This window comes from Coregonus clupeaformis, unplaced genomic scaffold, assembly GCF_020615455.1.
Source record: "Coregonus clupeaformis isolate EN_2021a unplaced genomic scaffold, ASM2061545v1 scaf1381, whole genome shotgun sequence".
NCBI lineage: Eukaryota > Metazoa > Chordata > Actinopteri > Salmoniformes > Salmonidae > Coregonus > Coregonus clupeaformis.
The window spans coordinates 92591-108647 of NW_025534835.1; the positions used below are offsets into that span (position 1 = coordinate 92591).

Here is a 16057-nt window from a genome sequence, read left to right on the forward strand (position 1 = left end):
GCTTGATGTCCTCTCTTGCACTCAGCGATGCATCTTTGTGCATTGTGCTCATTACAAGAACATTCTTGTTCTTCTTTGGGCAGTATGAAACAACAGTTGCATTTTCAGAGAAAGCAAATTTAGAGGAATGCACAGTTCTGCCCTGCATTTTCAGAAGCTCACTGGGAAGTTCAGGTTTGTTTTTTCTGATTGTTCCAACCATGGTCAGCTTTCTCTTCTGTAGTTCAACACCAAGGCGGTAGGATGTGAAGAAGTTGTCACACGTGATGCTATGACCTTGCAGCCCTTCACTCATGTCCAGCACCACCCGCATCCCCTGGTTTTTCTCAGGCACTCCGCCGGGTGGCTTCCCAGTGTAAACTTGCATATTCCATGCATAGCTTGATGTGGCATCACATGCTGCCCATATTTTGATGCCATATTTTGCAGGCTTGTTTGGCATATACTGTCTGAAGGGACAACGTCCTCTGAATGGAACAAGGCGTTCATCAACTGTAACATGAGGACTGGGATTGTACAGTAACGGTAGAATTTCCACCCATTTATCCCATACATCTCTGATTGCAGCTAGTTTGTCTCTTTCACGTCGACCCGGTCTGGTATCACGGTTATCAAAGCGAATCACCCGAGAAATTATGTGGAATTCTTGTAGAGACATTGTTGCCCGAAATATTGGCCTTCCATTCTCTTCATTCCACAGGCTGGCCGTTGCTTCTCCGTTTGACCGGTAGACTCCAGCTAATATGAGCAATCCAATGTATGCATGCAAGTCAATCCGATCCAGTGGCTTCCAGTTCTCTTGAAACACACGGCTCCCCTCCAAGTTGGTCATGTCCAGAACAATCTTCTCTATTGCTTGGGGTAAAAAGAGCTCAAAAGCTGATTGTATGTCATGGACTCGAGTGACAGCAAATCGTGTAGGTCCTGGAACCATTTTTATTACATTGGAAGCTGAGAGTCTACCTTGACCTCGTTGTGGTGACGGTGACCATTCAATATGACCATCTTTAGACTTCCATGTCTTCTCTTCTCTTGATGATGCTTGTTGCATGCTCTGTCTCTCATCTGATGTAGGGGATGGTACGGCAGACTCCTCCTCTGAATCCTCTTCAATGAAGACAAAATCTGGATCATCAACAGCATTGTCCTCTATCTCTGAAATATCCTCTGTCTCTGAAACCTCTTCTTCTTTTTCACTGTCACAGTCCAGAATTTGTGATAAGACTTCATTGATTGAAAATCTTTTGGAGCTCATTTTTGAGTGTCTGTGTCAGGGACCTGCTGCTCTCACACTGAGGAGAAGCTTGGGAAAGCCCTTTTTAACCCAAACACAATTCTAAAAGTGCAACCAGGACCAGTCAAAACAAAATACATCAAAGACACTTTTTTGTTTTGCACCTGTGCAAATATATATACACATGAAAGCCTCCGGGTCAAAATGACCCACAACATCATGTTTGTATACAAAATGTACACAGACATTCCACAACACATCAGTGTGTCCACATTTTGCAGTTAGGTTCATGACCCTAAATGAGGAAAAGTCATGTAATTTCATGGCGAAAAAGAGTGGTTAACTAGTATTTTAGACAATGCAAAAGTGGAAACTTGTCAAATTGACCCACAACATAACAGGAGGGTTAAGAAATATATCAATATTAGGACGAGCAATGTCGGATTGGCATTGACTAAAATACAGTAGAATAGAATACAGTATATTCATATGAAACGAGTAAAGCAGTATGTAAACAATATTAAAGTGACTAGTGTTCCCTTATTAAAGTGACCAGTGATTCCATGTCTATGTACATACGGCAGCAGCCTCTAAGGTGCAGGGTTGAGTAACTGGGTGGTAGCCGGCTAGTGATGGCTATTTAACAGTCTGATGGCCTTGAGATAGAAGCTGTTTTTCAGTTTCTCGGCCCAAGCTTTGATGCACTTGTACTGACCTCGCCTTCTGGATGGTAGCGGGGTGAACAGGCCGTGGCTCGCGTGGTTGATGTCCTTGATGATCTTTTTTGTCCTTCCTGTGACATCGGGTGCTGTAGGTGTCCTGGAGGGCAGGCAGTGTGCCCCTGATGATGCGTTGGGCAGACCGCACCACCCTCTGGAGAGCCCTGCGGTTGTGGGCGGTGCAGTTGCCGTACCAGGCGGTGATACAGCCCGACAGGATGCTCTCAATGGTGCATCTGTAAAAGTTTATGAGGGTCTTAGGGGCCAAGCTGAATTTATTCAGCCTCCTGAGGTTGAAGAGGCACTGCTGCGCCTTCTTCACCAAGCTGTCTGTGTGAGTGGACCATTTCAGATTGTCAGTGATGTGTGTACACCGAGGAACTTCAAGCTTTTCACCTTCTCCACTGTGGTCCCATTGATATGGATAGGGGCGTGCTCCCTCTGCTGTTTCCTGAAGTCCACTCTCAGCTTCTGCGTTTTGTTGACGTTGAGGGAGATGTTATTTTCCTGGCACCACTCTGCCAGGGCCCTCACCTCCTCCTTGTAAGCTGTCTCGTCATTGTTGGTAATCAGGCCTACTACTGTTGTGTCGTCTGCAAACTTGATGATTGAGTTGGAGGCGTGCGTGCCGATGCAGTCATGGGTGAACAGGGAGTACAGGAGGGGGCTGAGCACGCAGATACTGTTTGTATTTGGTCATATTCCCAGTCACCTTGCCATGGTTAAATGCGATGGTTCGCGCTATCAGTTTTGTGTGAATGCTGCCATCTATCCACGGTTTCTGGTTTGTGTATGTTTTAATAGTCACAGTGGGAACAACATCCCCTATACACTTCCTGACGAACTCAGTCACCATGTCCGTCACCATGTCCGTGTATACGTCAATTGAAGAGGGCAGTCCATGAGCACAGATGAAAGACATCAAGGGTCTGGAAAGATTCTGCATGGAGGAATGGTCTAAAATCCCTCCCAATGTGTTCTCCAATCTCATAAAACATTTTAGAAAACGCTCAGTCTTTATCCTCGCAAGGGGAGGGTGCTGGAGTATTAAAAACAGCCAGAAACCTTTAAAACCTATTTTTTTTAATTACTTGTTAAACAAAATATTTTTCTCAGACCAATTGTATTAGTATAAAATAATATAAACATTAAAAACAATTTTTGCATATACTTTTATCTTTTTAAAAATTTATTTTCAAATTAAACATCTCTTTCTCTGAGCAATTGTATAAAATTATGTAATTTTCCCTTTTTTTGTATATATTTGTATATATAGCTCAGTATTTTAATTATTTATTTTATAGTCTGTTTTGCACATATTTATCAACGGTGCCAATAATTTTGGACCTGACTGTATATTTTTTTCCCATCTTAGACAGAGACGTTAACATTTATGTACTCTTTCCTAAGACCAGTACCCTGCTACCCAAGATGCTATACTCTAGGGCAGGGGTTCCCCCTTCCAGCATTGGGGAACATCCCGTGACCCACCTGCGCACGCACACGCTCCACGTCTATTTCTATGGGCACAAGCACTGTTCATGACACAAACTGTTCACACCCCTTCTTGATGGTGGAGAGAATTTAGCAGGTTTAAATCTTATTTCCTGCAATTCTACACATTTTTTCATGTGGTGCAAAGAACATTTTGCAGTTTTAAAGCACATTTTCTTGCTATTCTATACATTTTCCCATGTCTTATATGTTTTCATGTGATATTTGAGTGACCATAAAATGTCAACAATATCTATGGACTAAAAAACCTATATATATAAAAATAAAACGTTAGCTGACATGGGGTAGTTGATTTTTTAGTTATAAATAGCTCTCTAAGGTCTGCAATGACTAACATGACAAGAGGAACTGATGATATACTACCTAATTTATAAATTGCACCTTGTGCATTCTACTTTTACAACGTTCAACAGTAAGTTTAAAGCCGGACTGAGTTCGTTTAAAAAAACAAATATATATATATACACTGTATTTACAGTACCAGTCAAAAGTTTGGACACACCTACTCAATCAAGGGTTTTTCTTTATTTTATCTATTTTCTACATTGTAAAATAATAGTGAAGACATCAAAACTATGAAATAACACATATGGAATCATGTAGTAACCCAAAAAATTGTTAAACAAATCAAAATAGATTAATATTTTAGATTCTTCAAAGAAGCCACCCTTTGCCTTGATGACAGCTTTGCACACTCTTGGCATTTTCTCAACCAGCTTCATGAGGAATGCTTTTCCAAGGAGTTCCCACATATGCTGAGCACTTGTTGGCTGCTTTTCCTTCACTCTGCGGTCCAACTGATCCCAAACCATCTCAATTGGGTTGAGGTCGGGTGATTTTGGAGGCCAGGTCATTTGACGCAACACTCCATCACTCTCCTTCTTGGTAAAATAGCCCTTACACAGCCTGGAGGTGTGTTTTGGGTCATTGTCCTGTTGAAAAACAAATGATAGTCCCACTAAGCCCAAACCAGATGGGATGGCCTATCGCTGCAGAATGCTGTGGTAGCCATGCTGGTTAAGTGTGCCTTGAATTCTAAATAAATCACAGACAGTTTCAACAGCAAAGCACCCCCACACCATCACACCTGACAATCCATGCTTCACGGTGGGAACCACACATACGGAGATCATCCGTTCACCTACTCTGTGTCTCACAAAGCCACAGCGATTGGAACCAAGAATTTAAACTTCTGATGGACTCATCAGACCAAAGGACAGATTTCCACCAGTATAATGTCCATTGCTCGTGTTTCTTGGCCCAAGCAAGTCTCTTCTTATTATTGGTGTCCTTTAGTAGTGTATTCTTTGCAGCAATTCGACCATGAAGGCCTGATTCACGCAGTCTCCTCTGAACAGTTGATGTTGAAATGTGTCTATGACTTTTGCGACTGCACTTGAAGAAACTTTCAAAGTTCCGGATTGACTGACCTTCATGTCTTAAAGTAATGATGGACTGTCGTTTCTCTTTGCTTATTTGAGCTGTTCTTGCCATAATATGGACTTGGTCTTTTACCAGATAGGGCTATCTTCTGTATACCTTGTAACAACACAACTGATTGGCTCAAACTCATTAAGAAGGAAATAAATTCCACAAATTAACTTTTAAAAAGGCACACCTGTTAATTGAAATGCATTCCAAGTGACTACCTCATGAAGCTGGTTGAGAGAATGCCAAGAGTGTGCAAAGCTGTCATCATGACAAAGGGTGGCTACTTTGAATAATATCAAATATCAAATATATTTTGATTTGTTGATCACAGTTTTGATGTCTTCACTATTATTCTACAATGTAGAAAATAGTACAAATAAAGAAAACCCCTGGAATGAGTAGGTGTGTCCAAAACTTTTGACTGGTAGTGTATATATCTTTTTTTGGGGGGGGTTGGGGAGGTTTGGTAACCGCTGCTCCAGGGGACAGTGATGTCACTCTTTCCTAAGGCTGGTCTGGACCAGTCCCTTTCTACCCAAGATGCATGTACACTCAACAGCTGCAGTACAACCCTAACCCTTGAAGGGGAGGGGATGGGATTACCGCTTTCATCAATGTTCTCTTTTGTTATGAACTTGTCCTGTCCTTAAACTGTTTCGTCTTCCCAGTTATATGTGTTGTCATTACATGTGAACATCTAAAAATATAGCTGTCCAAAAAAGAAGCGCGTATTTGACACTGGTCTGTCTTTGGCCACGTCTATTCTGTATATGGCCATATCCCACTGGTGCACAGCTCAAATGGCAGTAGATCTGGGTTATTACTCATCACGGGGGGGGGTGATAAATTCATGCCGAACGATTGTGCTGTGAAGGTTACATTTACTTCTGACACCCCAGTTTGTGAACATGGCCCTATTGAAGACAAGGTCACTGATAGGGCTTTGTAAATCATCCTGTTTTCGTTCTACTGCTTTTGTAACTCTGTCTTTGACTTCAGGACATTGAACTGGAGTTCTAAGAGAATGGTTATGTTTCCCCCTCTAAGGTTTAACAGATCTGTTTGATTGGGTGGTTATAGAGATGCACATCTTGCTGAAAAGACACAATAACTCACCTTTTGGATTCATTTATTTATACTTACATGCAATATGTTTAAAATCAGACATTTCAGCCTTTCATAGACTTGCTGCAAAAGTAAAAGCCCTGACAACCGATACTGTGGACACAGAGGTATCGGGTGCAGAACAGCATTTTTGACCATTTTAGTCAACCCTGTCCTCACATTGGTGACATTGGCTACTGTAATATATTTACCACTGAGATATCCATACGCAAAAACGTATGCACGCATGACTGTAAGTCGCTTTGGATAAAAGCGTCTGCTAAATGGCATATTATTATATTATCATTATATGTGGCCTGTATGGAAAATAAGCTCTGAATGAGCTAAGCCTTGCTCTGGCCACTCCAAGTCTTTCAAAGGGGACCAGGACTGTTATATGGATCCCTGCCACTGCATGTGACATTATACATCCCAATTTAGACCTTTACCGTGGGGGGACATTGTAATGGATTAAATCATGTTACAAAAAAATGCTGTTGTGAGCCAACGGCTGGGGACTCGCAGGCAACTCACGCCTGTCACAATAACATGTGAGCGTATTTACAGCACCCTTAAAGAGGCTTTTTACTTTTCCTGTTGAAAAACAATATCCCAGGTATGAATACAGTAATGTACACACACTTAAGGGTAAAACGTTTTGAGCAAAATTTGTGTTTTTTAGACAACTGCGAACTTCAACGAGTAGGCCATTGAAGGAGTTGGTCTGATGTAAAAAAAAAATACATATATTTATTTTTTTGCATATCCCCCTAAGAAACCCTTGTCAGCTCGGGGATTAGAACTAGCAACCTTTCAATTATTAGCGCAACACTCTATCCACTAAGCTTCCTGCCACTCTGTGATGTCATCGATGTCATTGTGATGTTACCATCAGGGTTTAGTAACGGTTCTGGACAGCTGCAAGGTGTGCAGAACTTTTGTTCCACCGCAGCTCTATCACAGCTGATTCAGCTAATCAACTGCTCATAGTCTTGATTCAAATCAATCAGGCGTGTCAGCTCTATCACAGCTGATTCAGCTAATCAACTGCTCATAGTCTTGATTCAAATCAATCAGATGTGTTAGTGAACAAAGCCTGTGCACACTGCCAGCAGGTCTCCAGACCTGGGCTTGGTCCGCTACATTCATCTACAGCACACCTTTACCCCTTCCTGTCCAGGTACCGTTTTACCACTCCGTTACAGTGCTCACTCCATTATGAGAATCCTGAGCTTTGGCCTTTGTGGCCAAGTGTACAGGTGTGCCCTCTAGCTTGGAGTACCAGGTAAGCACAGAATTACTTTGACATTGATCTAACATCTGTTTTGTAATTTCCCCCGTAATGGTTAAGTTGAGGACTTGGTAAGCTGATTCTAAGGAAAGCTTATGCCCAATTGTGGATCTAAGAGAAACATGTCCCGCTGATACCATGACAAATGTCAAATATAATTTAAAGATATCTACACACCTTCCCATTAAAATATCTTGAATGTAATGAACTCCATTTGAATAATCTGCATGGTATGAAGAACTCTCTCTATCCACAACGCATCCAGAAAATATGTTGTGGCAGCTGTGTGGAAGAGTTGGCCGATACTCAATCACTACAAAGGCTTAAAACAATAAGCCTCGACTGCAGAGATGAGAATAGGATAGCTCAAGAAATTAAAAGACTGTTGGCCTTGCCTACTCAACATGACTCCTGCAGCGCCCCCTATGATGTTTCCAACAGTGGCTTAATTAATACATGACATTGTCACATTGTTGCAAATAGGTTGGGAGAACATTGTGATAACTTTATTCTGCTAGTAGGGGATCGGATGAGACGCACGATTGAATAAAACAAAATGCCACATTAATTTAGCTGAACCAATTGGAAATAAATAACTTTTACACAACAATTGATTGCAGACGTTTGACAGAAAAGATTCAATGGATATTAAAAGCTGTGAAATGATTGACTTGAAAGAAAAAGTGTTGATTGATACCATGAACCTATGTCTCTTAACAAATACAAATCCGCACACTCCACTGGCTTCCAGTTGAAGCTCGCATCTGCTACAAGACCATGGTGCTTGCCTACGGAGCTGTGAGGGGAACGGCACCTCCGTACCTTCAGGCTCTAATCAGTCCCTACACCCAAACGAGGGCACTGCGTTCATCCACCTCTGGCCTGCTGGCTCCCCTACCTCTGCGGAAGCATAGTTCCCGCTCAGCCCAGTCAAAACTGTTCGCTGCTCTGGCACCCCAATGGTGGAACAAGCTCCCTCACGACGCCAGGACAGCGGAGTCACTCACCACCTTCCGGAGACATTTGAAACCCCACCTCTTTAAGGAATACCTGGGATAGGATAAAGTAATCCTTCTACCCCCCCCTTTACTCCAACCCCCCAAAAAAAAAATATATATATATATAAAAATACACATTGTAAAGTGGTTATCCCACTGGCTATAAGGTGAATGCACCTATTTGTAAGTCGCTCTGGATAAGAGCGTCTGCTAAATGACGTAAATGTAAATGTATATCAAACCTTAAGGATAAATCTCAGATAAAATCTCCAATGTGGAGAAAGACAGGAATTGTTTCAGGATTTGTGATTCTTTTGGTGACACGTTATTACTTTTACTTTATCTGAAGGTGATACACATAAAGGCGTTCATAACACTTCTGTGAAACCATTCATAACACCTTTAAGTAAATGTTGTTGTACCGTTCATAGCAACATTCAAAACACATGTACAGTTGAAGTCGGAAATGTATTAACACTTAGGTTGGAATCATTAAAACTCGTTTTTCAACCACTCCACAAATTTCTTGTTAACAAATTATAGTTTTGGCAAGTCGGTTAGGACATCTACTTTGTGCATGACATAAGTAATTTTTCCAACAATTGTTTACAGACAGATTATTTCACTTATAATTCACTGTATCACAATTCCAGTGGGTCAGAAGTGTACATACACTAAATTGACTGTGCCTTTAAAAAACTTGTGAAATTCCAGAAAATGATGTCATAGTTTTAGAAGCTTCTGATAGGCTAATTGACATCAGTTGAGTCAATTGGAGGTGTGCCTGTGGATATATTTCAAGGCCTGCCTTCAAACTCAGTGCCTCTTTGCTTGACATCATGGGATAATCAAAAGAAATCTGCCAAGACCTCAGAAAAAAGATTGTAGACCTCCACATCCTTGGGAGCAATTTTCAAACGCCTGAAGGTACCACGTTCATCTGTACAAACAATAGTACGCAAGCATAAATACCATGGGACCACGCAGCCATCATACCGCTCAGGAAGGAGACGCGTTCTGTCTCCTAGAGATGAACGTTGTGGTCCTCTGTAGCTCAGCTGGTAGAGCACGGCGCTTGTAATGCCAAGGTAGTGGGTTCGATCCCCGGGACCACCCATACACAAAAATGTATGCACGCATGACTGTAAGTCGCTTTGGATAAAAGAGTCTGCTAAATGACATATTTTTATTTTATTTAAACGTACTTTGGTGCAAAAAGTGCAAATCAATCCCAGAACAACAGAAAATGACCTTGTGAAGATGGAGGAAACAGGTACAAAAGTATCTATATCCACAGTAAAACGAGTCCTATATATTGACATAACCTGAAAGGCCGCTCAGCAAGGAAGAAGCCACTGCTCCAAAACCGCCATAAAAAAGCCAGACTACGGTTTGCAACTGCACATGGGGACATAGATCGTACTTTTTGGAGAAATGTCCTCTGGTCTGATGAAACAACAATAGAACTGTTTGGCCATAATGACCATCGTTATTTTTGGAGGAAAAAGGGGAACGCTTGCAAGCCGGAGAACACCATCCCAACCGTGAAGCACAGGGTGGCAGCATCATGAGGTGGGGGTGCTTTGCTGCAGGAGGGACTGGTGCACTTCACAAAATAGATGGCATCATGAGGAAGGAAAATTATGTGAATATATTGAAGTAACATCTCAAGACATATTGGAGTGGCCATCACAAAGCCTTGACCTCAATCTTATAGAACATTTGTGGGCAGAACTGAAACAAACCTGACTCCGTTACACCAGCTTTGTCAGGAGGAATGGGCCAAAATTAACCCAACTTATTGTGGGAAGCTTGTGGAAGGCTACCTGAAACGTTTGACCCAAGTTAAACAATTTTAAAGGCAATGCTACCAAATACTAATTGAGTGTATGTAAACTTCTGACCCACTGGGAATGTGATGAAAGAAATAATAAGCTTAAATAAATTATTCTCTCTACTATTATTCTGACATTTCACATTCTTAAAATAAAGTGGTGATCCTAAATGACCTAAGACAGGGAATTTTTACTAGGATTAAATGTCAGGAATTGTGAGAAAAAAAAATGAATTTAAATGTATTTGGCTAAGGTGTATGTAAACTTCCGACTTCAACTGTATATATGGAATCTCTACCTATGGGTTTTCCATGTTTTTGTGAGAAATTAGACTGGTCACTCAAAACTTTTATGAAGTATTTATAAAGTATAAATAGCCTTTTGATAAGCGATTTACTTCAGAATAAAAGTCATAAAAGTTTGAGGCAGCTGTATTATATCTCCCTCAGCCATATGAGTGGATAAGATTAATGAAATACTGTACTGGTGTCATGGGTCATAGGAATTCTAACTCTAACCTTAAATCGTAAGAATCATACTGGACTGTTTTAGCACCTTAAGCTTCTTCACACTGTAGATTAATAACTACACATTATCAGCTATAATTTAAAGCCTAAATGTGTCTGTTCTAGTTTTTAAATATGTGTTTAATATGGTTTCACCAGAGTGATAAATCAAACCAAGCAAAGCACAAGGTAATGGCCAACTCCATCACAATGAGGTGAGGAGACAGTTCACGTGTTTACTAGCAAAAAAAATAGAAATATGAAGAAAAAAAAGGGGGGGAAAATATATATATAGTTCTTGATAAGGATTAATGCCACTGAAATTCAACTAAATAAGGTCAGATTATATTATATATATATAAAGAATTATAATAGGTTTGGGACAACATGGACTCACTCCATTACACTATTTGAGGGGCAATGACATTGTAATACATTTGATAAATCAAACTTTTAATTATTAGTTTATGACATCTCTCATTTACGTAAATTCTGTGAAATTTTATTGAGACAAATATTATATTATATTAAAGAGAAATATGTATTCTAATGTTTATGTATTAAGATTGGTTGGTTGAATTTCATGTCAATAAGGTGTTATGCCATTGGCCACACTTGCAGATAGCGGGAGATCGCGAACGTCAATTTATCCCAGTCTGATATTTACATTCAAGCAGTAGGTTGAGTTCTAAACTAAAGCCCTGTATTTGATTTATGTAAATTACAGTTTGTACAAGTTTAATAAGTACAACAGCTCAAGGTCAGCCACAGAGCTTTACTCTAGTAGCAGGTTAGATGGACATGTCATATGCAGACATTCCTGCAGTAGGTAACCTGATCCTCCTCAAGGTCTCAACGTAGTCTAGAACAATCAATGGTTAAAGAATAAGGAGTGTGGTTCTCCTGGAAGTGGGTGGGGCTAGTGAGACACAGACACACAGAGGTCTCTCATCCAATCCATTTCCTTTACCAGAGTGGTCCATAATTAACTTTTGCTTGCTTGGCACTTTCAAACAGATATAAGGAGGCTGAGGCCCCAGCGTTCTTAAGTCAGATACCTTCTTCCTCTGTGGTAAGACTCTCTCCGCCTCCTTAGATTTGTACATACAGTTTCATATTTGCGCTCAGCATCTGAGGCAGTAACTAACTACACTGTTTGAGTTCAGCATTTTTTTTTACATGTCTTTTGTATGATTTTACAATATGCAATCAAGTGGCATTGATTTAAAATGTTTTAGTTTAATGTAAAGTGTAACTTTCATTCACCGTAAAAAGTGGTATTCCTGCTCTTGTTTGTAAATTGAGGGGGTGGTCTAGAATGTAACTGGGTTTTCAGGGGTATTTATTTGAAGTCTTGAGAGAATGTGTAGTAAAGTGAATTGCAAATAGGAAAATGAAAGTTTCCAGTTGCACCTGTAGTCGAATTGGACTGTAATGATGAAGTTGAATGATGCCATTCAAAATGTTTTCTAGCCCTTCGGGGGCTAAATTATAATGCTTTAGATATGCGTATTCACAACACCCTGATGTTTCACAGGGTCCTCCAAGACGTACAAATTCATCTGTAGGAGTGGAAAAAGAAGGTGAGACGTGGTTTGAGTCTTCACATAAAATGTGATAAAAATATTCTGTGTGAGATACCGCTCACTCTATTGACTGGGGAGGAATGCACCACAGAGTCAATCATGTCTCTTGTTTCATCTCTTTCCTAGTGATCCGTCACCATGAGTACGGACGCGGAGATGCAAATCTACGGCAAGGCTGCCATGTACCTTCGTAAACCCGAGAGGGAGAGGATTGAGGCACAAGCCGCACCCTTTGATTCAAAGAACGCCTGCTATGTGACAGACGTCAAGGAGCTGTACCTTAAGGGTCTGATCATTGGCAGGACAGAGGGAAAGTGTACTGTAAAAGTCACGAATCCTGACGGCACTACAATGGTAAGTCCAATCTGAAAAGTATTCAAATTCAAGTTTGTGCAATTACACTATTAAAAAAAATATATATATATTTCAAAATGATCAAAAACATGCCACAAGTCAATATGAAATCATTAACAAAAGATTAAGAAGCATTTTTCTTTTTTTAACAGAATATTTTTAACCCTCAAACAAAACACTTTTATTGAACTATTTAAAAACGGCATGGAGTTATTGATATTGACTAGTCAAGAATCACCATGTATGTGTCAGTGGGGATTTAAAAAAATCATTTTTTAACATTTTAGTCATTTAGCAGACGCTCTTATCCAGAGCGACTTAAGTGTTTTTTTTTATTATTTTTTATACTGGCCCCCCGTGGGAATCGAACCCACAACCCTGGCGTTGCAAGCACCATGCTCTACCAACTGAGCTACACGGGACCAAGATTGAACTTGTATTCAATGAGCAAAAAGCATTCAGTCATGTCCAGTTTGATCCGTGTGTAATCTAGATTTCTGACCGTTTCAGGATAAAGAGTTCAAAGAAGCAGACATCTACCAGATGAACCCCCCTAAGTACGACAAGATTGAGGACATGGCCATGATGACCTACCTGAATGAAGCCTCTGTGTTGTATAACCTCAAAGAGCGTTATGCAGCATGGATGATTTATGTAAGAAACCTGCATAAACATACACACATACTGTAAATGAACATAAGAAATTCCCACATGCATGAACACACAAACAGTACTACACAGAAATGAACTGTAGAAACCAAAACATACCAATACAGTAGATCCACATTAGTATATCAAAGCACACCCTCATCCTCACATAAATCCCTTAATTTCATTGAATCCCTTTCATCCAGACCTACTCTGGGCTCTTCTGTGCCACGGTGAACCCCTACAAGTGGCTCCCCGTGTATGACGAAGATGTTGTCAACGCCTACAGAGGGAAGAAGAGGATGGAGGCTCCACCCCATATCTTCTCCGTCTCTGACAACGCCTTTCAGTTCATGATGATTGGTACGAGCTCTCATGGATGGATGGATAGATAGATAGATGGATGGATGGATGGATAAATTAATGAATGGATGGATGCAAAAAAATATATATAAAAAAATAACACTTAACCAGTACTTCTAGCCCTGACTCTACTGACAGCTACCTTATTGAGGAAAAATGTACTTTCTATGCCTGTAATGTGTGGTTGTCACTCCCAGCTATCTTAAGATGAATGCACTAACTGTAAATCGCTCTGGATAAGAGCATCTGCTAAATGACTGAAATGTAAAATGTAAATGGATGCATGGATGGATGCATGGATGGATGGATGCATGGATGGATGGTATTCACTGTTTTCTAGTTAAAGCAGTTTGCTGGGAATATTTGATTTCACTAGACTTAAATGGAAAATGTACCAAAAAATGAAATTCATGATGATGCTTATGAATGCAATTATGTACCCATAATGTTGCTTGAGTATAATAAGGAACATGTTTTTTGGTTCTAGATAAGGAGAACCAGTCCGTCCTGATTACGTAAGTTATTTACTATAATTCCACTTGAGAAGATGTTTCTATTGTAATATGTTGGGTCACTTGGTGTTATAAAATACATGACATTATGAATGGATTAGGTCACTTGGGTGTGATGAAAATATACTGAACAAAAATATAAACGCAACATGTAAAGTGTAGGTCCCATGTTTCATACGCACAAAAAGCTTATTTCTCTTAAATTCTGTGCACAAATTTGTTTAGATCCCTGTTAGTGAGCATTTCTCCTTTGCCAAGATAAACCATCCACCTGACAAGTGTGGCATATCAAGAAGCTGATTAAACAGCATGATCATTACACAGGTGCACCTTGTGCTGGGGACAATAAAAGGCCACTCTAAAATGTGCAGTTTTGTCACACAACACAATGCCACAGATGTCTCAAGTTTTGAGGGTGTGTGCAATTGGCATTTTGACTGCTGCAGAAATGCCCACCAAAGCAGCTGCCAGAGAATTTAATGTTCATTTCTCTACCATAAGCAGTCTCCAACAAGTTTTAGAGAATTTGGTAGTATGTCCAACCGGCCTCACAACAGCAGACCACATGTGTAACCATGCCAGCCCAGGATCACATCCGGCTTCTTCACCAGCGGGATCTTCTGAGACCAGCCACAGCTGATGAAACTGAGGAGTATTTCTGTCTGTAATAAAGCCCTTTTGTGGGGAAAAACTCATTCTGATTGGCTGGGCCTGGCTCCCAAGTGGGTGGGCCTATGCCCTCCAAGGCCCACCCATGGCCTAATTCATTTTTTTTGCAATTTACTGATTTCCTTATATGAACGGTAACTCAGGAAAATCGTTGAAATCGTTGGATGTTGCATTTATATATGTGTTCAGTACACATGGCATTATGAATGGATTAGACTGTGCGTAATAATGAGTCGATGAGTGGAAATATTCTAACTTATGTTAGAAAACAGGTGAACAGTGTATTTGTCAGTGCTATTTCTTAGCAAAAGCCAATATGACACTTAAACCCATCATTCTCGGTCATATAAACCAGTGGAGAATCCGGTGCAGGAAAGACTGTCAACACCAAGCGTGTCATCCAGTACTTCGCCACCATTGCAGTTTCTGGTGTCAAGAAGGAAGTAGACCCCACCAAAATGCAGGTAGGTTATGCCTTTTTAACATATTTCAGTTTGGTGGGCTGTGTAAAAAAAAAATTCAAGTGCTGAATACTGTTTTAAGTAAAGTGTTTCCCAGTTTCTGAGCAACTTGTGTTTTTTCTCAAATCAGGGGTCTCTTGAAGATCAGATCATTGCAGCTAACCCTCTGCTGGAGTCTTACGGTAATGCCAAGACAGTGAGGAACGACAACTCGTCTCGCTTCGTAAGTATGAAGAATTGACTGTGGAAGTACGTTATATTGGGTGGAAAAATGTCAGTAGTTCCCTATAGTTGTATCAATAGATGTCCAACGAACTGTAACATTTCAAGGGGTCTATCAAAGTAAAATGGTAGATTTATTTAGTTGACCTATTTCTAACCCCCATGCTCTACTATAGGGTAAATTCATCAGGATTCACTTCCAAGGAGGCAAACTGGCTAAAGCTGACATTGAGACCTGTGAGTTGGTTTTGATTGTTTCTCAATGCTTTCCTTAAAGACTTGCTCCGGAACTTTGAAGACTAGGAAGTCTTTTTTAAATCTCGCGCTTTGGACTGGATGTGTCTATGTGTAGTAGACTAGCAAGTATTTTTTAAATCTCGTGCTTTGGGCTGGATGTGTCTATGTGTAGTTTATACATGCACAATCTGTCTTAACTTAATTAGCCAGGAAATCCCTAGTTTTAAAGTGACTTTTTTCTGGAAGCGCCATTTTCCCTACATTTTCCCCCAGGTGGGCCAGCCCCCTAGCAATTGAAGTTTCAGCCAATGAGCTTCAGCCCTTCGCCATTTGAGTGACAGCTAGCAAGTTGCACACACAGCAGAGCGAAAG

General features: G+C 40.5%; 1 protein-coding gene across 1 annotated transcript in view; it reads left to right on the plus strand.

Moving 5' to 3' along the window:
* The first annotated feature begins 11691 nt into the window (after positions 1 to 11691).
* Positions 11692 to 16057, plus strand: part of LOC121558461 (myosin heavy chain, fast skeletal muscle-like) — a 28504-nt gene continuing 24138 nt past the window's right edge. The window contains exons 1-9 of the mRNA XM_045218118.1: positions 11692 to 11705; positions 12171 to 12216; positions 12346 to 12573; positions 13084 to 13227; positions 13428 to 13584; positions 14072 to 14099; positions 15121 to 15229; positions 15357 to 15449; positions 15625 to 15685. Coding sequence (XP_045074053.1) covers positions 12358 to 12573; positions 13084 to 13227; positions 13428 to 13584; positions 14072 to 14099; positions 15121 to 15229; positions 15357 to 15449; positions 15625 to 15685 — 808 coding nt within the window. The 5' untranslated portion in view covers positions 11692 to 11705; positions 12171 to 12216; positions 12346 to 12357. The remainder of the gene's footprint in view (positions 11706 to 12170; positions 12217 to 12345; positions 12574 to 13083; positions 13228 to 13427; positions 13585 to 14071; positions 14100 to 15120; positions 15230 to 15356; positions 15450 to 15624; positions 15686 to 16057) is intronic.